We start from the raw sequence: 26,832 nt of genomic DNA, 5'->3' as shown, positions 1-26,832 counted from the left end.
TGAATGAAATTCTGGGTTTTTTACAATTTGAAGTGCACAAGGTGTTCTCCAAGATACAGGCTCTACACCAAGATGGGTACAGTTGGGGATAGGCATTGAATTTGAATGCACACACCCATAAATTAATTATTCTCTTTGTTCACTGCACTTCCATTTAGGAAAATCATTTAGGGTGCAGAACTTCAGGAGAAAGGAATCGATTTTACATTTAGAGTGAAATGGCTGAATTTCTTCTGACCAATGCTTAATAGGCATGTGCTCTGGAGGATTAGCACAGTGGAGTGATCCCCCAGGAAGTATGGCCAGTCATGTGGTTGGACTGCAGTGCTGAAGTGCCAAGAAGGGGCACAGAAGTGCCAGTTAAAGAGATTAGAGTAGCAACCCCCTTCTTTGCAATTGCAGGACAATGGCTTTGTCCAGGTTCCTCAGACTTCCTCCCTCCAGAGTCAAACTCTGTCGGGTTCCTTTTGTATTGAGGATCTCTTCAGAACCAGGAAAGCCACAGTCGAGATCACTGTGGTGCAGACCTCTTACTGAAGCACTCCTTGGCTTCTGTTGACCACAGCTTGCAAGCAAGTGGCATGTATAGTTCTGTGTCACACATCACTCTGCATCCAGATGTAGTTGAAAGCCCCTTCAGCCTCCCCCCACTGCCTCCCTCAGATGCTCAGTTCAGATGATGCTCAACCAGTGATGGCCAGAAAGCTGCAAAATGTTTACAAAAATACACTTTCCAGAGGGTTGTCTCTGTGCCCTTGTGTTACATATGAGTGATTTGGGAGAGGTGCTGGGTATGTTTTTTTAGCCCAGCTCATTTCCCAGACCATCTGTAGAGCTTCTCCCAGGATTGAGATTGAAGTGCTGTACTCACCTGCCAGCGAGGGTCAGAGGGTCCAGATGGCTGTTTTGTTCCACCAGGGCCCGCCTGAATTAGTAGGCCCCTGATCTCTCTGGTGCTCAGACAAGCCCAATCCTTCTTACTGATCCCTGTGGGAAGAACAGGCAGGGGAGTCTGCCCCTTCCCCTTTGGGGTGTTCCCTGCTGAGCAAGCCATAGAGAAAGCTGACTGTCTCTTGTCTACAACCTCTCTTGCAAAGGCATCATGAAGGGACAGAATGCACTGAACAAGATTAAGCTGAGGCTACACCTTCAGAAAATAAAAATAACCCACAAAAGATTCAGGGTACCAGGGTCCTATTTAAAATCAGAGTGGATTTGGTATGTAAATACTCTTCCAAACCTGGCACAAGTTTTGGAAGATTATTCAGCATCACCACAGGCCAGGCTAAGCAGGATGCCAACACACTGGGTTGTTTTAATGCTGGGAACCCACATAACCATGGAAAAGTACTGTGCTTCAGCAGCAGCAGGGCAGAAACTGAAGGAGCAGTTCTGAGGTGTGAACTTGTGGCTTTAGCCCAACCTGTTGGAATAGATGTCCCATGCATGGTTTTTGCAATGTGGACACCCAGTGGGGTCAGCTCACCTAGGTCACTTGGCTGATTAGCATAAAGTTTATGTCTGGGGTATTTAGGAGCTCCCTTGTTGGGTGAGATCTCTGTTTTTCAGAGAGGAAAAGGGAGGAAAGGAACTACTAGATGACTTGTCCATAGCAGATGTCCTTCAGCCAGGGAACTCCAGCTGCTATCCAGCTGCCTGCTCCAGAGTTCAACATGATGATCATGTACAGACCTCTGAAGAACCTGCCACAGTGCCTGCTCTGGGCCTGGCTATGATTTCACTGACTATTCCCAGTGGAACAGACTCTTCAGCATCCCTAGGCAGTCTGCCTCAGGGCTCACTACTTGGCTGAGTTAGAAAGTTATTTCCAATCATGTGAATTAAAGAGAAGAGTAATCATTTAAAGTGCTACAGAGAAGGTTCAATCTTAGAATTAGGAAAAGTGCCTGACAGCCTTTCAGTTATTAAAGTGTGTACGTGATTTTCCACCATTCATCTACCTTCTAGGAAAAGCAAAATTAATTCATTAAATATGGCCTGTGGCCAAAGTTTGCCTAGTGAGTATTTCCTAAAAAAACAGTGATGCCTTGGCTGCTCTTAGGACACCAGTTCCTTTCCCAGGCAATGCAGAGTGTTTGTGGATCATGTAGATGGTTTTAGCAAATGGATGTTTTCATTAAGTGGTTGAAGGCACTTGGATGGCAAAAGCCTACAAATTTCAGTGGGGTAGTTATCTACTTTGTATGTGTGGTCTGTGAAAATGTAGAGGTGGTGCAGGCAGCCTGGTGAGGAAAAGGGAACAACTGGAAATTCTGTTGGGCCTTTACAGTCTCTGCAGGAGCTAATGGAGATAAATCCTGTCTTTCTCGCTAGCATGGGAACACCTGTTTCCCACTGCATCCGAGAGGCTACAGGAAATTCAGCCAGCAGGATCAGCACCAAAGGCCAAGTCTGTACCTTGCTGAATGGAATGCAAGCAGTTGCTGCTGGTGGGGAAGAGAGATCACTTTCCTTGCCATGAGGAAAGTGTGTAGAGACACTGGCATGGGACATTATTGTACCTTTTTTTTGTGAGACTGAGTCTGTCTCTTTGGGACATCCCACTTGGAGACAATTGCGGGGAGGGTGGAAAGACTTCTCCCTCCCATCCCCCTGAGAAATGTTTGCTTTTTAGGGGGGGGAGCATAAAAATGAAAATTATGTCTAAAACTTGAAACACAGTACTTAAGTTTTTATGATGAGTCCAGATTATTTTGCCTCTGTGAATGGAAATATCTTGTGTCCTGCAAGATTATCCTTCATCAGCCTTCAATGTCCAGTGTCCTGTGGGAATTGTGTCTCTGAGATCGAGTGCCTTTTCCCCTGCTTTTTAAGGCATGAGTATTTTTACTATGCTGGAAAACGTTCCACACCATAAATGCAACTATTATTGATTGCCATGTAGCAAGGATGACTCAGAGATTAAAAGCTGCAGAAATTCAATTCAATGAAAGCATTTTTCATTCATCCAAACCCAACACCCCAACACACTTAATTTTGGGAGCTGTGAAATGGCACTAGAGCAGCAAGCACAAACTCAGGAGCAGCATGGGACATTCCCATGTAAATCCCACAAAGATACAATTTGCACAACAGCTGGAGCAGGGAGTGGAAATACTCCATCCAATCCAGGTCTTAGTTTCAGGCTGTGCTAGGGGACTTGATATTTTCTTTCCTCTCTTGAAAGCAGTTTGGATGGAGACATGAAAACCCATCCAGCCATGTCACGTGTTAAGGACAGTACTCCCCGCCTCCGCATGCTTTAGTTCATACCACAGGATCCAAAGACACACGTAATAAATCAGTATCAGTGTGTTTGCTGGGTTAATCCTTGGATAACTTTCTAGGACTCAGTTTACAAAATATTACTTGCATAAGTGACCTGCAGTCCCAGTCTCATTCACCATGGTGCCAGCATTAATCTGGATGTATTTAGAGGATTGTCTCTCACTGTCTGGAATTAATATTACGAAAGCATTGGGAGTTTCAGTGCTACCAGCTCTCTTCCACACCTAGGGCTGTGGAAGTGCTGTAGGGCTGGGACAGTCCACAAGCTGGGTCTCTTGAGTCAGGGGAGAGTCATTAATTGCTGACTTCTTTTGATTTAGGTCCTTTCCTGGTGATTGCTGATGTGTTTATACAGGAACCATGGTCATTCTACGACAGGTAAGTGAATCATTCCAGTCTTCAACTTCTCTAGTTTTACTCCATCACCACAGGCACTAATAAAAATATATTTTTGGAGGGAACGGGTCAAGTCAGGTTATTTTTGTCCTTTCTTATTTCCCTAAAAGGACTGTTACAAGATGCAGAGATACTCATTAGCCTTAATCCTTGATTGGCTTAGAGGAAATCATTACTCTGTGTGTGTAGTCCAGATTAACCTCGTACAATGTTCCACTTCTATTTTCTCATCTGGGATGGCCCAAAAGCTGCATGTGAATCCTGGACATGCAGGAGAATAAAATAACTTACTGCCTGACTTAAAACAGGATCTAGTCAAAAACTGATTTTCAGTTTCCAGGAACAATTCTCCTTTGGTTGTTTAGAAATAGAGTCTTTTTGCACATTTAAAATAAATTGAAGGATGGAGCACCTCTGATATGAAGACAGTCTGAGAGAGTTGGGGTTGAGAAGGAGAAGGCTCCAGAAAGACCTTATATCACCTTGCAGTACCTAAAGGGAGCTTGTAATACAGGAGAGCAACTTTTATATTGGCCAGCAGTGATGGGACCAGGGAAGTCCTTTTAAACTGAGAAGACAGGCTTAGATGAAATATTATGAAGAAATTCTTTTCTGTGAGAGTGGAGAGGCACTGGCACAGGTTGCCCAGAGAAGCTGCCCCATCCCTGGAAGTGTTCAAAGGAAGGTTGGATGGGGCTTTGAGCAGTCTGGTCTAGTGGAAGGTGTCCCTGCCCATGGCAGGGGATTGGAACAAGAAGATCCTTGAAGTCTCTTCAGACCCAAACCATTCTGTGATTCTGTCAATTGAAGAATTAAGTTGTGTAGCAGATCTCATGTAGATTCTGCAATAATTTAGGGCTTCATATTGTAGTGTTTTCCCTTTGTCTGGGGTTAACATGTCTCACTCTTAGCTTCTCATTCCCGTGTCTCACCTGGGGAGGACTGATAGTCCCACCACGTATCCTGGGTTGGGGCTGCAGAGACTCGAGTGCATTTGTCAACACAGTCAAACATTGATTCAATGGAGCAAATCTACCCAAGAATTTTGATTGAATTCTTTGTCTTGCTTGCTAAATTTGCTTTTGTCCAGCAGAAAGCACTGGATCTTTGAAGGAGCTCACATAGCTTCAGTTTACAGCAGTGACACAAAGCACTGAAGATAGCTTTGAGTGGAAGGAATACCAGAGATCTTGTGGAACAACTGAAATGCTTTTTATAGCATTTCCCCAACCTGCTGGAACCTGAGCCCAACAAAAACAGGCTGTACTTTGGTAGGGGTGTGTAGAAGCTTGGTCCTCCTTCCAAAGGCTCCAAGGCATTGGCCCCGTGCACAAACTGGCTGATGCAGTTAGTGGTGCCAAGGAAAATGGGTGTGGAAATTAAAACAAATTAGGCAAAAAGGTCAGCATAGCAGCTGAGAAATACCCTGCTACAACTCTGTCTAGGATGGTATCACTCCAGGCTGCCTGTCATGTCACTCTCTGGAGTTTACCCCTCTGTGTAGTCTTCTGTACCAGTCTGAATTCACCCTTTGCGGAGCTTTAATCAAAATTGAGCACCTTGCTCATTATCTAAAAACAAAGCGTCTTGTCTAGGCAAGGCTGCAGCATGCTTCTGTATAATTCTGGGCACTCTCCCTGTGTGTTCAGATGCCAGGCAGTTGCTCAGAAATATCAGAGAAATAGGTTTGGGTTGAATTTATTGCTTACTGCAAACATCTCTGCAGCGTGGATAAGGTGAGCAAGGACCCCTCCATAATGAAGTAAGATTACCCAGTTGTTAGCAGGTACAGGCCTTTGTGAAATCACATCAGTTTGTGTCCCATCAAAAGGTCCTTTCTGAGTCACGCAGGAAACGCTTCGCTCTCTATTGCCCTAAATACTGCTCTTTATGTGATGCTTAATTACAAATAGCAGCAATATTCTTATTTTGCCTCCATCAGTTTTGCTATAAGATTTTGGAAATACATCTATGTGGTTCATGACCTGTATTACTTTCCTTACTTTCCAAGGAGCTTTCTCTTTGTCTTTTTTTTTTTTTCTCATTCTTGAATATACACAACATGCTTTCAGTCCTGCCATCCTACCCCTTTTCCCCTGAAAACTTTCTCCAGCAAGGTCAAACAAAACCCCAAATCATCACCTGGGATAGATAAGCACAGAGCATTTGGCCCTTACTGCTTGGTTTCCACCCAGCTATAAATCCAGGAATTTTGAAGATGAGCCTGTGATGCTGTTTCTCTTCCATTCTCCCATCAGAACAATTCATACCAGGAGCTCCCTTAGGGAGAACTGAGCAGCGAGGGCAGCACACAGCTCCAGCGAGGAGGAGAAAGCACACAGAGCTTTCTGCCTGCCCTGTATCTTCCACCCAGTAATCCAAAAGAAAAGCCAATATTGTTCCCCAGCAGGGGCTTGCAGGGAGCTAAACTTATCAGCTTTAGTCACTAGCAAATTACTAGTGACAAGTCCATTCCATGCACAAAGAAAGGGAAGATAGAAAAGGAGGGCTGCCTGAATTCCTGCCTTGGCAGCCTGACAAGTAAGTTTGGCTCCACAGCACAGCAGCAGCTCATTCATGCACATTCCCTCCGTTATTTAATGTAGAGATGATTTTGGAGCTGGACTGGAGACAGGGAGGGTGTGGTGGTCCTGCCCACAGCCTGGCTTGGAAAAGGGCTCTCCTGGTGGCAAATGGCATCAGGCTGCTGCTTGCTGCATGGCTCTTGTTGCCAGCTCCTTCTTCTCACTCTTGTAGGCAACACTCCCATAGCCAGCTCTTAAATCCAAGGTGCTGCAAATTTGCTGTGTCTGGGCCAGCCCAACAGAAATCAAACCCATTTATCTGCTGGGGAATAAAACATGCTGCAAAATCTAAGTATTTTGTGGAGGACTCAGTTTTGCATCAGGAGTTTGACTGGATGATCCTTATGCAGGATATTCTGTGATCCTGCTAATCTCATCCATTAAGCTAGACTTTTCAGATTACTGTATCTGTGTTACTGTAGGCACCTGACTGTGTCCAGACCACATGAAGAGCACTGCTGCTGTTGCAGGTTTCTCCCATTCTTAGTGTCTCCCTAACCTGCTCCTGCAATTAGAGGGAGAAGAGTGGAAATAAGAGCTAAGAGAAACAGTGGAGACCTAATCCAAGCAGATAAAGGAAACCAAAGTTCAGCCAGATATTAAGGTCCTGAGGGATCAACCACAGTGGATGCCTCACACTATAAAGTTCTTTTCAGTTCAACAGAAAAACAAGGAAGTTGTTCCAACTATTTTGAAACTTGCAGGAGCCAAGGCTTGGTCAGAGACTTCAGCTCTGCTCTCCTGGCTTCTCAGAGCTGCTGGGGAGGTGACTCTTGGGGGGCAATGCCAAAGTCTCACAGTTTCCTTGCTCCTACCCACTCTGCAATTCCTGTGATACCTCTGGCATTTCTTTGAATATAAAATCTGCAGTACAGCTTCAGCTTTAGACCCCACAAAGCCTACATGAACAAGATGATCCTTAATATCTTCATATTTCTGGTTTTGGAGGATATTCGTGGCTTCCTGCTCTCGTGTCAGGAATGGCCTTTGGATAAAATTGTCCTTTCTCCTTTTTCTCATTTCTCAGTGTTTGTGTACAGAGTTACAGTTTACTTTTGTACCCTTGGAATTGACCAAAATCCTACAAAACCTTTTTCCCTCAGCCTTTTAAAACAAACTTTGCAGTCCACCACTGATGGCAGCAGCCCTTTCTTCAGTATTCCAGCTTAATTTCTTCTTGTTAAGACCAGAATTGCACATTGCAATGCAGGTGAAGGAGATTTGTGCAGTTTGTAAATGAGCAGAAATAGATGTGACTGCCAGATGCTCCAGGAGATGTTTTCCTGTGCTGGGGGTAAGAATAGCAGAGACCAGATTTTGAAATCTTTCACAGACATCTTCCACTTGGGCTGTGTGAGCACTGGCTTTACCTGGAGCTGACATACACTGTTTTGAGCACACATTCAGCTTTGCCAAGTGATTTATTGTGCTGTGTATTTTGCTAGCAAGGAGGAAGGGGTGGGGGAGAAAAACAATGATTTTGTAGGTCTGCTTGGGGCTCAATTGTAATCATGTTATTATAAAAAGCAAAGTGTAACTCTGCTGTTTGGATTCTCTTTCTCATAAACACTGAATAATTTAAGTCTTCTCCCATTTATGCCTTGTATCTGTCTGATCTATGAGTCTGAGGCTTCCCTGGATAGCTGTAATGCAGCAGTGAAAAGTCCAGCACAAGCCAACCAAAGGGCACATTTGCATATAGATTGAAACATGAATCGTTGGGAGCCATTCATTAGTTGCAGTGCTCAAGACATTTGGCATTTTAACAGCTCTTTGCATCAAATCCTTTCCATCACGTTTATGGGACAATTAAAGTGCTGGGGTTGCTGTGTGCTGAAAATGAAGCTGCAGGCTGGGGAGATGTTCTTGCAGCGCTATGGCTGTGGAATATAAATTGTGTGATGTCAAATAAAGGTAGAGCAAGCAATCTCAGCCCTGGAATGGAGATACCTTCTGAGAGAGCCTGTCTGAAAGGCACTCATTCCTGCTTCTTGATACCTCAGGCAAACCCCCAGGATCCAGCTTCCCTGAAATGTATGCACTGAAACCTTCATCTATTTGAATTATACAGAGAAGGCTTGGAGTGAGAGTTATTGTACGTGCAGCTGAGTTTAGTATTGCTTTTTTAAGAGGCAGTAACAAAATACCCAGCCAATGGGACATTCATTTGAGGGTATAGGAAACTTCAAAGTACTCAATAATAAATTTTACCTTGACCCAGTCTTGGGGCCGCATGTTTCCCCAGGGAGAGCTCTTGCAGAATAGCTCATATATCATCTTGTCTTACTTGATGGTAACTTCCTCATGATTGTCAAAGCCCTCAAAGATGCATTTCACTTGCTGAGACCTGTCATCTGGAGCAAGAAGAGAGGAATTCAGCTCCTTAAACTGTGCCTTTCTCTTAAACCCTCCAACTCATCATAGCCTCAAGTTGTACCAGGGGACTGGAGATTGGATATTAGGAAAAAATTCCCTCACCATAAGCACTGGAATAGGCTGTCCAGGACAATGGTGGGGTCATCATCCCCCCACTCGGATGATGGGAACATGGTTTAGAGTGTAAGGTTAACAATTGGAGTTGATGATCTTAAGGGTCCTGTCCAACCTAAATTATTCTATAACCTGACCCTGAAGAATTCTCACTGTATTTACATGTTTTCTGTAAAAAAAAAATCCTGTTTTGAATCTTGGACCTCACCTGGCCATACTGCACCAGCTGGCAGTACCTTTTTTCAGGAGTGAGGTTTGGGGAGGGAGATCAGAAATCCTTCCCTCTCATCCAGTCTACATCTTATCCTGCTGCTAAGGATCAACACAAGTTTTGATTTCCCTTGGTCATCCAGCTGTGGAGCCTCTGATTACTGTTCTTAATGGGAGGAAGCATCTTCATCCTAGCTGTGAAAGCAGCAGAGCAAAGGACCTCATGTCCCGTCCCATCCCATCCCATCCCATCCCATCCCATCCCATCCCATCCCATCCCATCCCATCCCATCCCATCCCATCCCATCCCCCTGCCCTCATACCCACCTGCTTCTGCCCTCCACTCTGTCCCAGATGAGTGAGACAGCTGTTATCTGGTCAATCTTGTCCATAATGTCACAAAAATCATATCATTCACATGTACTTTTAAATATCTTTTATGTAAGTTATGATTTTTTTTTACAGTTCTTTTTACTCAGGTCGGTTCTTAGCTGGGATATATAGGGACTGACAATTGGAGGGATTTGAGTAAAAGGTAGACATTTAAGGAGACATGTCTGCTGGAAGGAGTGTTTGTGATGTGACATCCTCAGTGGGACCATGCTTGCTGTCTTCTCCTGTACAAAAGGCTGTGTAGCAGGCTGGTGTCTCTCCCTGTTCGAGGCAACCTTCCTCTTCATCAAATTCCTCTTGCAAGATTGGAAAACATTTGACAGCAAGGAATTAAAAAGGGAACCCTCAACATTTCGTGGATTTGGGGTTACAGACACTTCTGTGGAATTACTCTGATGTACACCACTGAAAGATTTGGCTCTTATGGTGTAAAATTCATTCCCTTTTCAAGACACACCATCATTTGCTAGCACAGAGTAGACTTGACAGCAATTTTCCTAAAGAAACCCACTTAGCTCTGGCTTTTGCAATCAGGTTCAAGAGGCTGAGCACATCTCCTGCGGCCCAGGGGAGAAAAAGCAATAACAGGCCTTTTCAAATAGCACAAATCGAAATATGGCGTTTCTTTCTTGGGAGAAAGTTGAGATGGGGGTATAGAGAATATCTGTCAGGATGTCATTTCCTGGTGTATAAATAAAATAGTTCCATTGAAATTAAAAGCTGAATTTGGAGACGGAATTCCAATAAGAACATCAAAATTATACTCTCCATGTCAGACTTTAGCGAAATGCAAGTGTTTTCCCTAAAGGCTTTGTTTTTCCTGTTGCATTACAGGTTTTGGTGAAATTGTAATCTCTAAGGAAAATTTATAGTGAGAATTTTTGAAGAGTAAATCTATTTTGAGTTGGTTCATAAATATAGCCAAAATAGTAAGATAATTTAGATGTTTGCTTGAATTCATATAAGGAGACTTCTGAAAAAGAATTCAAAATCTATTGAAGAACAAAGAAAATTCAGTAGTGGGAGGGAAATAACCTGAGACAGGCCAGTGAGCCAGCTGCCACTTTAGATACTTCTGCTGGAGCTTTCGACAATGGAGGAATGAGATGAGTTAGTGTGGACTGGGATTTAGGAATTTGTATTCTGATATTTTAGCATTTCTATTTTGCTACTCCTGGATATATTTACAGATATTGCTCTAGTGTTCAGCAGTACTGCTTGTGCAGGGGCTGTGCATCCGTGTTGCAGTGTAAGGAAATTGTCCTTTCCCATTGGCCATACCCACATGGATAAGTTTTACAAACATGGGAAGGTGATATGATGGTGGATCAGTCCTTTTCTTCTCTGCTTCACAAATCAGTCCTGTCTGGGAGGTGGCACAAGGGAGGTGACTTTGGCAAAGGAAACCAACTGCTTTCTTGCACTGGGCAAAGGTCAGTCTTAAAAGTTTACAAGGATTTCATCCTCTTAAGGCAATTTTTGTGAAAGGCGAAAACTTCACCAGCTGTAAATTATAAGAACTTCTGTTCCTGAACAGAAACAATTATAAAATTCTTAAAAGAGTTAAAGTGGGCTGAAGTTGGGAATATATATCAAATGTTCAGATTTGTTCAGACCCAGGTCTGTCCCACTTGGCATTCTGTATCCAAAATGACTGTAGCTGAACACCAAGAGACTAGTAAGCATACACTGTTATTTCCCCAAAATATTTTCCTAGCCTGCAGCTAATTTCCTGGCCTTCACCTCTGTCTTTTCAGCTTGGTTATTTCCCAAGCCTGATGTGACTTATTAGTTAGCAGTCCCTAGTGCATCTCCCTTCCAAGCACTTGTACAATGTCCTTACTTCTCATCCACCTCCATGGCCATTTTCTGAGCCTTCCCACCCCTGAGTTTGATATCCCCTTTATTTTGGACCGGAAGAGTATTTTAAAGAAGTATCTCATCCAACCTGTCCCGCTCTGCCCTAGGAAACCTCATGGGCCACTGGAGAAAGCAAGATGGTTCCAGAGGTGGTCCTTTGGTGTGCCTTAACCTGGCACACCCATTTGCATGTCCTGCCTGAAGCAATGCCACTTGCATCCTGGTAGTATTGCTCCCTCCCAGCTCTTCTACCAAAAGCACATGTCCTCCATCCTTTCCTCAGAGCCACTTTAGTAGAGCCCAGGAGAAGAAGAGGTTGGCTTATCCTGCGTGCTGAGGAAAGAACCAAATGATGCTTGGTTTTAAGGTTAGGAAAAACACCTGTGTGGGACAGTGATTTGCCCACCGTGACTCAGGGGCCTTTTGTGCAGCCCGTGCAAATGCAATGTGAGCAATTTATGTGCATCCCCTACCACCCAGCCAGGCGTTTTATTGTCAGCACCATTGCTGGCAAATGACTCTTAAGGTCACACACTGCATTTTCATGATCTACAAATCACTTTGTGAGGGCATTTTACTGCCTCTTTACCCCATAAAATTGCTAGATTAGGTGTGAGACCAACAGGAAGTCTTTCCAATAGCATAGATGCTGGAAATGAAACAATGTTTGCCTCCAGCAAAATGCAGTGGGGGCATTAACTGTATTTCCATGCCGATATTGTCAGCTAATTCCTGAAACATAGGCTTAATTAATATATCTATATGATAATACTCTTGGCAGCCTCAAAATTAAAGCTGTATTGCAATTACTGAGTTTCTCAAAGCAAGTATAAAATTGATGAGTATTACTCACATGAATTAATTTCTCTTCACATGATTTGGGTATGCACATGAGTACCCATTAGTTGCCAGTTTCTGAACAAGCCTCTATGCCATGCTAGGCTCCCTGAAAAGCCCCTAGCCAAACCAAACTTTGGTTCCAGGAGTAACATTTAACAAAACTTATTTGTAATGAAACCTTTCTCAAAATGGGTTTTGGAGGCCATATCCCCCTTGTGCAGCACATGCAGAATGGACTGTCCATGTAATAACATATCTATGAGGAATAGAAGAAGTACCAAAACTACAGGAATTATTTGCTGAGCCAAAATGCTGAGCTTACTTCTTTTGTGGTTTCAATTTTACAGCTACTAGAGTTCAGGATGCCTGTATGAAAGTCTTATCCAACTGGCAATCTTACCAGCCACCATTCCTTAAAAACTTCATGTAAGACATAGGTCCAACTTCATTTTCCAAACTATAACTATTGCTTTTTTTGCAGTGGCTGGGATTATTTGGCCGGACTTGGATTTTGAAACAGGTTTCTGGGTTCATGTGTGTAAAAAGGACTGATGTCTGGTTGATGGTCGCTTTCTGAAGGCAAGGTCTCTTCAGTGTGTGCCCAACAAGCTCTAAACCATTAGCTGTAGAGCTGTTCCAAGATCACAGTTTGAAGGCATCCACAGTGCACATCTGTGTGTGTCCTGATCCAACAAGTCGACTGTCTCAGCTGGGTCTGGCAACTGCAGGTGTGATGTGACCAGTGATGGTTGTCTCAATCTCTATCATCTTGTGCTAGCCTAAAAACTCAACTCCACCTCTGTTTGCAGCGTCTAGGGTTTGTCTAGCTGAACTTGCCAACTGGTCCCTTCAGACCCTTAATGAGCCAGGTTGTCCTCTGTGGTCTCTCCATTATTCGAGAGCCTTCTGGAATTTCATATACTATTAGCATCAAAGTTTAATTAAAACCCATGGAGAAATCATCAGAAACAAGTCTCCTGGTGCATTTGGTAATTCCAGAGAGTTACAGCAGATGGGGCTGGTATTGTTCTGTGCAGTTCTGCGGCTGGTCCACCTCCTCCTTCAGAGGGGCCCCCCACCAGCACTTTGGTTTGTTTTTCCAATACCATAGGCAGAGGGATTGAAGAATCCAGGCAAGTGGTTGCAATTAGCAAATTGCTCTGAGTTTCCTTTTCAAGGTGATCTTGTATGAGGCAACTCTGGAGTCTTCAGAACCATACAGCAAGCAATGAAATACAGATTTTTCTGGGTTCTGGTAGGTACTCGCAGAATTCTTTTGTTTTCTATTTTATTATGAAAAAAGAACCATGTGCTTCATGTTCTCAAGACTTTTTCATAGAATCATAGTATCATAGAATGGTTTGGCTTGGAAGGAACCCCAAAGATCATCTCATTACAATCCCCTTCAATGGACAGGGACACCTTCCACAGGATCAGGTTGCTCAAAGCCCCACCCAACCTGGCCTTCAACACTCCTGGGTTTGGGTCTGCCACACCTTCACTGGGCAGCCTCTTCCAGTGCCTCACCACCCTCACTGTCAAGAATTTTTTCCTGATTTAAACCGAGGTTTTTTACATCTTGGAGTGTCTTTTCTCCTTTTGAAAGGATGCTACTTGTATTGCAGCATCTCTGCTCCTTTGTAGCTGGCACCTAAGGAACAAAGAGCAATGTTGAGATGTTTTGAATTGCATCACAAGCATGTCAAGCAGGGTTTGTTTGTTTTCAGTTATGCTTTCTCCTGAACTCCATTCTTCTCAGGGATGCTTTTCAAACACATCCTTGGAGTAGTCAGCTTCTCCTTTCTGCAGTCACATCAAAAACTCCCTCAGGATGCTACTCTCTGAGCTGCAAACTAACCTCCCTCCAGAAGCCCTCAGTCTCCTCAGTAATCATCACAGCCCTCAGTGGGTAAGCATAGATGGTGTGCAGAAAGGGCAGATCTGCTCAGATCTGGTGTGGCAATGAAAGAATATTTCCTAATATTAGATATTATATTTAAGTAGTAGGGTTTGTCTAGACAGATCAGTGTGACTTTGGCTAATTCAGACCCTTAGCACAGACACATTTCTGCTAGGAAAATTGCATTTACATAAGTATGGACTACTACTATATAGGAAAGGAAAATAATATATTTGCAGTATGATTAAGCACTTATTTGTACTAAGTCTGCATCTTTGTTCAAGCAGGAATTGCTGTGCAGTTTACAAAAGTCCCACATCTATGTAGTACACAAGAACTAATTGTAGACTAGGTCTCAGTGAGGTGGTGAAAATGCAGGGAGGAGCAAAGGAGAGCCTGAAGTAAAGAAATTAAGCAGAAAGCATCTTCCCCCAGCATGCAAGATAAAGCTAAAACTCTGAAACACAGTTTGACAGGTTGTGTGTGAAAAGTAAAAGATATTTTTATCACAGATGGTGGAAAAATATTCTTTTTCCAAAGGAATAAAATCAGCCAAAACAATTAAATTCATGTGGTTGTTTTTAGGCTTCTTTGAACAGTCTGCAAGAGCCAGGATTAGAAATATCCTTTCCAATTTACATTTCTGTGTATCATCTTCTTTTTTATTATTTTCCCCCTTAATCAGTACTGTACAATGTAATTCAAACTATCCTTTCTGTGAATCATTGTGATCTTGAAAAGGCTGTATGCCTCAGAGGCAGAAAAATGTTTTGTAGACATACCTATTTACCTCCATCTGTTACACAGTTCTGCAGCTCTCATGCTCATCAGCTGGGATTCTGCTTTCATGAATCAAATCAAACAGTTCTCTGCCTTCATCCAGGGAATAAAGCTCATCCCTGAGTGTGGCAGAGCATCCATCAGCTCTGCTCAGTGCTGCCACAGCAGATACCTCACAGGCAGCAGCTCCACTCCCCTGCCATGCTGCCAGCTCTGTGTTCTTGCTGCTCTCTCTGCTCCTGCACAGGGGCTTTGCTTTTTGCCTGGGGAGTTAGGGACTAAACCAGCAAAACACTTTGCAGAAACACTTGAAAATATTGCTACTGGGTTAATGCCTGGAGCTAGTCCACTGGGGATCAAATCAAAGGAAAAATCACAGATTCTTTAAGGCTGATCTAGTCCAGAGCCCCTGCAACAAGCACACACATCTTCAACTGGATCAAGTGGCACAAAGTGCTGTCCAACCTGATTTTGAAAACTTCCAGGGGTGGACCATCCACCACCTTTCTGGGCAATCTGTACCAGTGTTTCACCACCCTCAATGTAAATTAACTTCTTCCTAACATCTAATATAAATCTCTCTTCTTTTAGTTTAAAACCATTACCCCCTTTTCCTGCTAAAAAGTTTGTCCCCAGCTTTCTTGTAGCCTAAATCAACCCTACTTCAACTTGAAGCCATTCCCCCTTGTCATATGACTACATGCCCTTGTCAAAAGTCCCTTTCCAGCTTCCTCTTGGATCTTCTTTAGGTAATGTAGAGGCTCTAAGGTCTTCCTGGAACCTTCTCTTCTGCCGACTGAACATCCCAACTCTCTCAGTTTGTCTCCATAGCAGAGGTTTTCCAGCCTTCTCAGCATTGTCAGGCCTCCTCTGTTCTCACTCCAACAGGTCCCTGTCCTTCTTATGTTGGGGGCCCCAGATTAGGTGGGATTTTACCAGAATGGAGGTGAGGTGAAAGAACCCCCTTCCTTGGCCTGCTGGCCACGCTGCTGGGGATGCAGCCCAGGATGCAGTTGGAATTCTGGGTTGCCAGTGCACATTGTTGGGGCATGTCCAGTTTCTCATCCATCCTGTCCTCTCAGTGTTGCTCTCAATCCCTTTATCCCCTGGCCTGGGTGCAGGACCTTGCTCTCAGCCTTATTGAACCTCACAAGGTTCCCAGTGGTGCACTCCTCGAGCTGGTCCCTCTGGTGGCATCTCATCCTTAAGGTGTATTTACTGCACTACAGGGCTTGGTACCATCACAGGGATGGGAACAGATAGCTGAGTGGTATCGTCCAACCTTAGGGACCTGTTGGAACCCCTCCCAAACTATGCTTAGAGAAGGAGATGGCATTCCCTTAGTACCATCTTCCTAAAACTTGACATATAGACAACATTAATTTATAGAAAAATATCCGAAGTATTTCGTTCTGGATGGGTAAGGGCAAGGAGTTTCGATCATGCCAGCTATTGCAAACTAAAGAAAGATTCAGCTGCACTCTTGGTTCTCTGGGGGTATGGGCTGACTGTCCCTTGCAGGTTTAGGGTGGATCTGAAAGTTCCCAGAGTGGTACGCAGCAACCTCTTACTCCTAGGACCTGAAGGAATATGTCATGGTCAAACAGTACTGAACTATGTGCTACCATCCTAAAGTGCTCCCCTTCTGATTCCTCCTGTTCTTATTTTCCCTCAATCTGGTTTTCCAGATTTGGACTTCTTATGATTGCTCTGTTGTCTTCATTTGGATTTTGTCCATTTGCATTTAGGACAGGACCCGGCCATGAGGCTAAAAGGCTCAGTCTTCATTTCCTGTTCCACTTCTGCATCTTAGCAGATTTTTCAATCACATCCCAAGCAGCATCCATCAGCTTTTTGTATGAGACCTGATAGGCAGGGCTCTGGCACAGCTTTTGGGTGGGTGACACCCGAGGACAGCCTAATCTGCTTGTAGCATCAACGGATTGCCGGATTCTCCACTTCACCCGTGGCTGTAATGCCGTAAGAGGCGAGGATTAAATCTTCTATCTCCATGTTTGTCTGCATACTTAAACTCCTCTCCTGAGCCAAGAGGTCCCAAACAGTCAACAACAAGCTCCTTGCCAAAAGACAGGGAAGAGGTCAAGCATCACTGGGAGCTGAGCCTCATTACACCACACTAGATTGCACCCTGGTAAATCCGACTAAATCTATAATTTTTGCTCCCAGAGCCTTTGACTATCCCTCAACACCAAATGGGGAAATGTTGGTATGAGTGCCACATTTGTGGGTGTTTTTTTTCACTCCTGTCAGTATTGGAGTTACAGGGTGAGTAAGCAGTGCATCAATTATTGAATTATTTAACAACTCCTCTTGTGTCTCTCCCCTTGCTTCAGGAAGCCTTTGTGTGTAGCTCATTACCTTGGCTGACAGCTGGTGCCTGATGTGCTACAAGAAATTGTGAATGGAATCTTCGTTGAAACAGGAATATTATTAGCATTACCAGCTACCAGCATGTGTGCTTCTCCTCTGCATTATCATTTGTTATCAAGCAGAAATGCAAGCTTTTTCTCTCTTTTCTACCTCTTCCTGATGATAGTGGCAAATGCACAACTAAAGATGAGTGCAAAGAATAGCAATGAGCAGTCCTGGGTCTCCCCTTGGGTCGCACAGCTGTGAATCCAGGAGGAGCTCCATTAAACTGAGCAGGGCACACCTGTGTAATTGAGAGCTGAACTGAATCAGACAGGTGATATCTAGAGGTGATGATAGGTGTGGTTTTAGTAGAGCACAGCCATTCTACTGCCTGAAGGCTTCAGGTGACTGTCTGCTGCATGTCCTAACTGGCATAATCAGCTGCAGTGCACCAGTACATTTGGATTTCAATCTGCTCTCTAAATCACACTGAAATTTGGAACTAGGGGAACACTCTATGTTTGCCCTGGTCTCATGTGCACTAAGGATATTTTTCTTCAAAGATGAGCAGGAAGGGAGTAAAGGACTCAGCTCTAGAAACCTGGATATGTGACTGTGTCTGTTTCCATAAGAAAAAAAACCAACTGCATAAATGCACAAACAGGTTGATTTATGTCAGTAGTCAGAGGTACGGCCCACAGATAATATTTGGCCCACACAGTGCATCAACAGTCATTCTGCAGGGTATCATCTTTCTTATTTTAGAAAAGCAAGTTTTAGAGCTGCAGGGAGTAACTGTTGGCCTGAGTCCATAAGCAGCCTCTGCTAACCACTGATTTTTCCATATCCACCTTAGCTAGCCTTGGACACATGTACTGTGGTTTTGTAGCTCCAAACTGTCCTCTTCACATGCTCCTTTAGGTCAGCATCATCTGACCAAGTTGAATTACCTGCTTTGGTGACCTGGTGACCATAGAAGTGCCTCTTTTTTTCCCCATTGAATTAGCTTTTTCCCCATAGTATAAGCTAGGCTAGGCTAGGATATTTTGTTTGAAAGGGATGATCATCTAGCAAAGGTCTGGATGTCTTGCTGAGAGGTGAACACTGGGTTAGTTGAGTTGTACCTGACCTTTTGTCACTGAATAACTTAGCTTTTCAGTGCTAGCTGCAAAATAATTGATTCAAGAACACTTCTTCCACCCTGTTAGTGTCTGATGCATTTTCTTTGGGACTGAAAAACAGTCTGGGACAAAGAAACCCAAGCTTTCATTAAATTAGGCGTTTCACCTGCTGTGAGGGTGCTTCCTGTAGGTGAAATTTCCCTTCTTTCTCCAGCAGTAAGGTCCATGCTACTGCAATAGCACTTAATGGGAGCTCAGGCTTCAGCAGCAGCATGAACTTATTGCCTGTGTCACATCAATTCTTTAGGATAAACATTTACCCCTTACTTTGAATATGCACAAAGCGTGTCACAGCAGGACCTTGATCTCAGCTGTGCCTGCTGCTGCAGAGGTGTAGTAAATCATCAGAGCAGGGTCCAGCATGACTCTTCTGGCTCATACTTCTGTCTCTGCAGGGAAGGGTCTAATGTTACCCTGGGGAGCTGTAATCTAAACCGGATGGCATTGCTGACAGGCTGCCAGCCAGCTAAAGGTTTATTTTCCTCCACCTGTGGCCCTCCCCTTATTGTACTGAGTGCATTTATTTGTTTCCCACATAAGGCATAGCACATCCCCTCAGAGAAAGCAGGCTGATAGGAGGCTTAGTGCTGTTGCTCTGCCTCTTGATGCATGGAGAAGAGAGGCTGGTTTCCAAGCTGGATCATCCCTTCCAAGGACTAGGGTTTCCCATTTCCAGGAGGCAGCACGCTCGGGTCATTCAGGCAGACCTCACTGCAAATGCCAGGTGTCTCTGCCTGACACGTGTGACTCTGCCTAAGTGTCCCCAGAAAATCTGCTGCTAGCAGAGGAACAGTGCAAAAAATATAGTGGTGATGTGTGAAATTACAGATCTTCAGCAACCCCAGTGCCAGGAGAAAAGTAAGCACACTCATATAATAGGACTGCAGAGGCAGGATTCAGCCCTCTAGGGTCCCATCTGTCCTTTGGATCCTATTCCAAGGATAACCTAGGGCAAATCATTGCAGTCCTCTGCACCTTAGCTTGCTCTTTGTCAGCACACTGGGATACACAGCCTCAGAAATACGGTACAGAGTATGAGCAATGATGGTATTGTCTGCTCCAGTGCAAGGTGAGATAAATACTCCAGCTGCTGTCTTGGATCTGCTGTTCCCACACTGCTCCAGTTTCTGTGGCACAGCAGTGAGAAGAGGTATTCTGGTGAATAAAGAGCCTCTGTAGGACCCCTCCTCAAATCCGATGATCCTGTCCTGTGGGTCCCTTTATACATATTTAATCAGTCTTTCCTTCCACATGGATTCTCTCATTGTTTTTCAGCTTTAAATTGACATCTATCTTCCACTTTCTAGGGGAGCAGAGCTGCAGTCATTTACAGCACTGTGTTTTCAGGTCGTGCTGGAGGTAGACATCTCCCCTGGGATTGCTGCATTCACTCTGTCCCCTTCTCCCTGCATTACTATCATGCCTCATGTACATTTTTACTTGCTTCTTTGGTGGACATCCATCTAATTAATCTTCACCTGGCTTCTTATCTGTGAGATATGATATCTTCCTTAATTTCCCAGCACAGCTACAAGGATTACAAACCTTATTGTTCCAGGGCTTTGTAATACAGCTTAAACCTTCAAGGTTGCCTACCCTTTGGGCAAGGGTTGCCTCGCTGTTGTCACTGCTGCTCATGGCTGAGCAGAACTAGCTCATTCTGCGTTTAATGTACCCATCATCTGCTGTTGTCATCGGAGACTGTGTCCCATGAAGGGTACCTGTGAAGCCGTCCTTTGCATATAAAATCACAGAATCATTAAGGTTGGAAAAGACATCTAAGGTCATCGAATCCAACCATTAACCTTACGCTGCCAGAGCTACCAATAAACCATGTCCCCATGCCCTGCTCTTCTTGGACAAATGGATTCAAAACCCCATGGAATCAAGGCATTAGTAGAGCTTTGCATTAAAACAGTGGTAAATGAGAATGTCTTAGCAGCTGCACTGTTTTATCTAGTTGCTCTGGTCTCTATAAATAGCACTGCTTTAGACTCAAAATTGTAATGAATGAAACTGGGGCCAAGCTATAGTGGTCTGAAATTCTCCAAATGACCAGAAAAGCCTGTCTTAGATGAAAATGAGAAATTTCAAGTGTATCTAATACAGGACAAGAAAAAAGCAAATCTAAGGTGACTGTAAAATGCCTTGTGCTCTTCTGGTTTGGCCAGTGGTCCTGATTAGTCCTTACTCCAACAGTCCTCATTATAGAGAAGGAGTGATTGCAGAAATGGGTATGTGCAGCTGGCAGGTGTAGAGTCTGTGCAACCTCATTACCTCTGTGCTCCTTGTATTGAGCCCATTTTCATCCACAGCACAGGCTCTCCTCTCACCTATAGGCACGGAGGCTGTGCTGCGCTGAACACCTTCCACTCAATTATTTAAAATTCAGTTGCTATGGATCTACTCAAGGCGATCAGTTTAAAGAAAATGCAGATGGCCTCTGGTTTTGAGTTCCCACTGCGCTTTGGTTAATTTGGTATGTAAAGGTATTAGGTTAATTAAATGCCATGTGTTGCATGGGGACTGACTGCATTTGTGGATTAATAAGTATCCCAGAGTGTTCCTGTGCTGAAAGTCCTCAAGCTGGCAGACGGTTATTTCACTAAGAAAGGAAGGTAACGGAGAGGAGTCCTGAGGAAATGAAGAAGTTTCCTGTTAATCCTGCAGTTGTTTTTCCTGAACGGGTAGTTGCAGTGTCCTTCAGATTCTTGACCGAGAATCAGCCCTTGCTGGAGAGACTGGAAGAATTTAAGTGAAGAGAAGCAGAGTTGTACAGTTTGCTTTGAGATTCCCACAGGGCTGGTCACATACAGTGAGCATGTCAGCTGGCCAGGGGAGGACCATGGCTGGTGCGTGGAAATTTTCCTGCTAGGAGAAGACCTTTACCAAGAGCCATATTGTGAATCAGGTCAGAGGGTGTCCTGTGAGCAGCAGGCATGGTCGCGCCCCAGGGCTAGCGCAAACCAGCCACCGCATTCGGGCATTCATGGTGGAGTACACGTAGAAAGCAGGGAGAGGGACAAATACCACCGCAAAGTTTTGGAGATGCTGAAGAAGAAGAAAGTCGTTTTCGTGCAGCCATGCCCTGAGGTGGTGGAAGATCAGGAGAGAGACCAGGGCAGATGGACACTGCTTCGCAATGTCAACCAGGTCCTGAAGCCCACGACCATGTTAGCGGTAAGAGAGGGGTTCCCAAGCCCTGAGCATGGCTGGAAACTTTCAGGCTGCTTTGAAATCTGTCTTGCTGTTGATGGGATCCTTGTACTGCTTACGCCAGCTTCTCTCACCTTCCTCCTTTGTCCCCCCCACTAAGCACTGTAGCTCCCCTGCAGTGCAACCTTCTTGCTCTTCACATTTGGAAGCTCCTCCTAAAGATCCTCTCTGTGAATTGTGTGGATCCTTGCGTGGTGTTTCCTCCTCTTGCAACACTGTTTGGTTGTCACTGCCCTGTTTGTGAGGTCCTGAGGGTCTGCCCCAGAGCAATTTGGAAGATTTTTCTAGTTTGGAAGGGTATTAAAAGCCACTGGTTGCATTGAGGAGGAAGAGGCAGACCAGGTTGATACCGTAAAGGGTCTGGTGGCATTCTCACTTCTCCAGTACTCTGTCATGTATTTTGGGAAATAAACTGCATCAGTGTGAGCACGAGGCAGGTTATGCAACTTACAAGCCACAGCTGGTAAATGCATGAATCACCCTGATTTGCCCTGAAATCCCCAATACATCTGCTGGGTTTGGGGCTGATCCGAGGGTGATTGCTTCAGCAGAAGGAATGTAACTGACTTCCATGGGGTTTATATGAAATTGATTGAAGTCAGGAAAGGAAATGGGTTGGCACTCTTAATAAGTGATGTTACTTTATAACTCCCTTGACCTTCCTGAGCTTACCAACTTAGCCCATCCCATAAGACTTTTTTCACCAGTATTAAGAACTGCACTTTAATGGGTTTAAAAAGAGCAGTTTGAGGGGATGAGCACTCTGTGCATTAGGCAGACAAAGCACAGAAGTTGTCTTAGTGGTAGCAGAGTATCAATTTACCTTTGGGAGGGCAGACTGCCTTTTATCTCAGCTGTGTGGTAATACACCATATGAAGCAGGCTGCTTTTACAGCTATTCAATATTAGAGATTTTTTTTTTTTTAAAACGGCATTACAATTCTTGTATTTTTGATCAAGTGCAATTTTTACAGAGCTGCTAAGGTGTTGGAAACGTTTTCTGCTGAGCAGGAACTGAGCAACGTGGCTCATCTCTTGCTGACACCTTGATCAGGTTACCCACTGTGTGCATGAATTTGCCCAGTGATGCAGAGAGGATAACAGTGCTGAATGTTCTGAAATGCTTTGAGAGTCTTGGATCAAAGGAGCTAAAAAGTAGATATTAATATAATTGGATTTATAATGTATCTGTTCCTGACACTGCTTTCATTAGTTGTGATTTTTTTTGCCTTTTTAACTAAGTTATGACATGTAAGGATAAAACAGTTAATGAGAAAAATGTATTAATACTATATTTTTATGAGCTGGATAAAGATACTTAGAGCTGTAGCACAACCCTCTGAGGAAATGAAAACCCAAGCTGAGGACTGGATCCTGAGCTCCATGAAAGCAGTTTGACTTTGTTGATATCCTAGTGGAAACCTAGCAAGCAGCTGCCAAGGGTAAAGTCTGCCACAGAATGGTTGACAATTCCTGGTGTGTAGTTTCTTCATGTGTGGATCCCTGAGTGTAACCTTACATCCTGGTGGTACTCACAGGTTTGTGTCTCTTGGAAGTCTTAATGGATGACTTGGATGGTGACATCTCCAGTTGCCCCTGCCCAGCACAGAGACGAACATTGTTTAGCAGCTATTGGGCCAAACCAAATTTATAAATCTGCTCTGTCCACAGAAATGGTTGATAGTGAATACTCAGGAAGGGGGTTATATCAGAGCACATGCAAAGTGATACATCCTAGTTTTCCCTTCTCCCTCTCCCAGCAGTTTTTCAGGACTTCAAAAGGTAGATACCACATTTGCATCATGTTTAATAGGTGCAAGTGGAGCTGGTCCCCAAGAATGTGGTGTTAGCTGGGGCTACAAGTCCACAGCATTAATCTCAGGTGCATGAAGAAACTCACCTGACAACTAGATTGCTCCCCATTTTAATACCCTTTCATCTTGCAAAAAAGGGTGGGAAATAATTCTGCTTTGTTCCAGCATGGGTCCTGCTTGGGGCTTTAGTTTGGAGTTATTTTGGAGTTTGCTTTTGTATTGAGGAAAACAGCTTCTTTAAAAGCTTTTTTGCATTTGAGTAATTTAATATCCACAGAGCTGATTAGCAGATAGTCCCTGCCCAGCAGGACTGACAGAGGTGTATAGGATCAGTAGTGACATGAAGTGAATGGGTAGGGGTCAACTGCATGCTGTGTCTTTCAAAATGAAAACACAGAGGTCTGAAATGAAAGAGGTAAAACATTTGAAACATGTAAAAAGACACAGCCTTTTGGGATTATGGATGCTAAAACTTTGCACAGCTTCAGGACTCAAGTGAAAGTGCTCACAGCAGATAAAATCCACTGAGAAGTATTAAATACAAACAGGCCACCTACACATTGCTGTAGCTGTGAGAACTCCTGAAGAAGGGCAAATATCTGCCTCTCTGTTTATGTTCTTAACCCATCTTTAGTCATTCCCTTTTCAGCAGTCTCCAAGGAATATTTGATAGTGGTTCTCTGCAAGGAAGAAAGGTGCCACAACCCTCCAGATAAGGCTTAGCAGAGCTCAGAACCATCTTCTAAATGTGACTTCCTAAGTTTGTACATTACACAGAGGGAAACCTCTACCTGGGAAGGTTTTTCTGCCTGGATCACTGTTCTATAACCATTCTGTGACCAGCAACCAATCATGAGCTTGAGAAGCAGAGAGTTAGGGCAGTGGGACAGCACAGAGTTAGGTCCATATGCTGTGTGGACCATGCTCTGCTGCTGGCACCTTGCAGGGGATTTCACAGATTCATGGAATCATTAAGGTTGGAAAAGATTTGTAAGATCTTTGAGTCCAACCATTTACCCAGCAGCAGTGTGTTCACCACTAAACCACATCCCCAAGTGCCACATGCAAAGCATCTGCTGTCCTGAGCCTCTGTGGAAAGGGGTGGTTTGTGGTTTGCCAGGGAAGTCATTTGACTTGTGCTAATGACTTGGCTACAAAACGTCAACTGCTTGTATCCCAAGGGATGCTGAACTCTCTGCAGCACTGAGTGTAACTGCTGTCTTTGGTTCTAGGGGGATTATGTGTGGATGGACCTCAAAACCGGACGGGAATTCGACGTTCCCATTGGAGCGGTGGTTAAGCTGTGTGACTCCGGACAGATCCAGGTCGTGGATGATGAAGGCAATGTACGTAAAAAGGCTTATGATGTCCTTTCTTCAGCTCTATGGCCTTGCTAGGCCAGGGGTCCCAGGGCCATGATAATCAACTTTGTTATGGCCTTCCTGTATGTCCTTGGGAATCAACTGGGCCATAGTTTTCTATTTGTAAAGACAAGACAATGTTGTGTCCCTGTTTTCTTGGCTGTACTGGGAGTGCAAAATTGAGAACCTTCTTGAGAACAATGATAGCAGAAGCCCCCAAAATACATTTAGGTAGTTTTTTTAGCAAACCCACCTACACCTGAGGTTCCTCTATTGTTATCCAGTCCTTCCTGACCTCCTACAATACCTGATGTGCCAAAACACTGGTTCTCCTTCAATTTCCCACCTCTGTTTTTGTGCAGTGGTGGCTATTTTAGAGTAAGGTCTGTATCAAGGTGTTCTCTGTGCTTCTTTTTTTTTCTTGCTGAGGTAATTCTAAATGCTCTCACTCCCTTCAAGGGTAATAGAGATTTGGTTTGGCAAGGTCCTTGTGGGCAATATGCAGTGGCATTGGAAGCCCTTAGAAGTGCTGAGTCCAAATAACACTGCCAATAAAAGTATGACTTCACCATCCCCTTCTCCTTTTCTAAATCATCTTCTTTCTGCTCAACAGTATTTTGTGGTAGAGGGTTAACCAGTGATGTGAAAATGCAGCTGTGAAGGGGGATACAAATGTGCTATTTGTTATAGACTCCCCTGATGTTCTGGATGACCATGTTGCCCTGCAGGAGGCTCCTGCCAGGATGGCTTGTGTCTCCTGTCTCTTCTTGCTCCAATAAAACTCCAATAAAAATATGTTTTCCTTCTTCTGTTACAAATCTTTCAAATTCATCACTGCCTTGCCCCAGGAATAGAAGCTGTGGCACATGTGCCAATGATCTCTTGTGTATGTCCTTCTGTCTGATCCTTCTCTTTGGGGTGGGCTGTTTGTGTCTTTCATCCAAATGGTCTCTCATTTGACTTACCTTTCTGTGGCCTTGCTCTTTTCCCAGGAGCACTGGATTTCCCCACAGAATGCCAGCCACATCAAACCCATGCACCCCACCTCCATCCATGGAGTGGAGGACATGATCCGCCTGGGGGACCTGAACGAGGCAGGAATTCTCAGGAACCTGCTGATTCGCTATCGGGAGCACCTCATCTATGTGAGTGTCCACCTCACCTTACCTCTGCTTCTGCACTCCACCCCCTGCTCTCCTTAGCTCTGGAGAACCCATGTCGGGGGAGCCCTGACTGAACTGAGCATCTGGGTTTCTACCTTCACCTTGTCCTTGGTGGTGAAGGGCTTCTGACTTTGGAGGACATTGCAGAGCTTCTAGATGCCCCAGTGAAAGACCCCATGAGTTAGGTGATGGGTAAAGTCAACACCACCTTGCTGTCCTGCCCCTGTAGAAGTTTTGGGCATGTGCATTAGCTTTCTGCACACAGAGTAACCAGTTCAACCCGGGCCATGAGCATACTGTAGTCATCCTAAAGCAAAAACTTCTGTAGAGGTGTAAACTATGTGCTGAATGTGACCCTTCTGCCCTTTTGCCCTGGACTATTAATTTATTTAACCCTATGGGCTGAAGACAACTATTGCTGGAGGTGGAAGGGGTGGAGAAAGGATGATGAGAGGCATGCATGAAATAACTGGGAATAAAGAAGTAAGCAACTTCCAGAACAGCTCTAAAAAACCTTTCCAGTCTGTGTTCGTGGCTTATTAGCCCTGGGCTGCCTGAGATCCTGGCAGTTGATCTCTGAGGATAGCAGTGTCCTTCCTTAGGTCACCTCAGTCATGTCATGCCCAGTGGACCCAGTGCAGCCTTGCCAATCCAAACAGACATTCACAGATTGAGGGGTTTACAGGGAGCCAGTGAGGGCTGCATCTCTCTTCTGTGTGACAGCATCGCAAAGGCCACCTCCCCAGCAGGACAGGAGTCAGCATTCAAGTCTCTGTGCTAACTTTATCAGTGTTCTCTATGCTGTGTAGTTTTCTGCAAACTCTTCAGACAGAAATTCAGAGTGCACATGTGTTTGCTGCTAGATAATGTACTCAAACAGCCTCTGCAAATATGGAAAATTTGGTATTACTCTTAAATCCTACAGTTTTCAGATGTTCAGGTAAATACTTGCTGTGCCTTTGAAGACCTTTTCAAAGCCTCC

At 44.3% G+C, this 26,832-nt stretch overlaps 1 protein-coding gene across 1 annotated transcript in view; it reads left to right on the top strand.

Moving 5' to 3' along the window:
• Nucleotides 1–26,832, top strand: part of MYO7A (myosin VIIA) — a 99,383-nt gene that overhangs the window by 14,816 nt on the left and 57,735 nt on the right. Inside the window, exons 2-4 of the mRNA XM_036389421.1 lie at nucleotides 3,609–3,666; nucleotides 24,559–24,672; nucleotides 25,680–25,832. Of these exons, the coding sequence (XP_036245314.1) occupies nucleotides 3,649–3,666; nucleotides 24,559–24,672; nucleotides 25,680–25,832 (285 nt within the window). The 5' untranslated portion in view covers nucleotides 3,609–3,648. The remainder of the gene's footprint in view (nucleotides 1–3,608; nucleotides 3,667–24,558; nucleotides 24,673–25,679; nucleotides 25,833–26,832) is intronic.

Source organism: Molothrus ater, chromosome 2 (assembly GCF_012460135.2).
Source record: "Molothrus ater isolate BHLD 08-10-18 breed brown headed cowbird chromosome 2, BPBGC_Mater_1.1, whole genome shotgun sequence".
In the NCBI taxonomy this organism is placed as follows: Eukaryota; Metazoa; Chordata; class Aves; order Passeriformes; family Icteridae; genus Molothrus; species Molothrus ater.
Note: the sequence above shows the minus strand (reverse complement) of the source record. Positions and strands in the feature narration are given on the sequence as shown.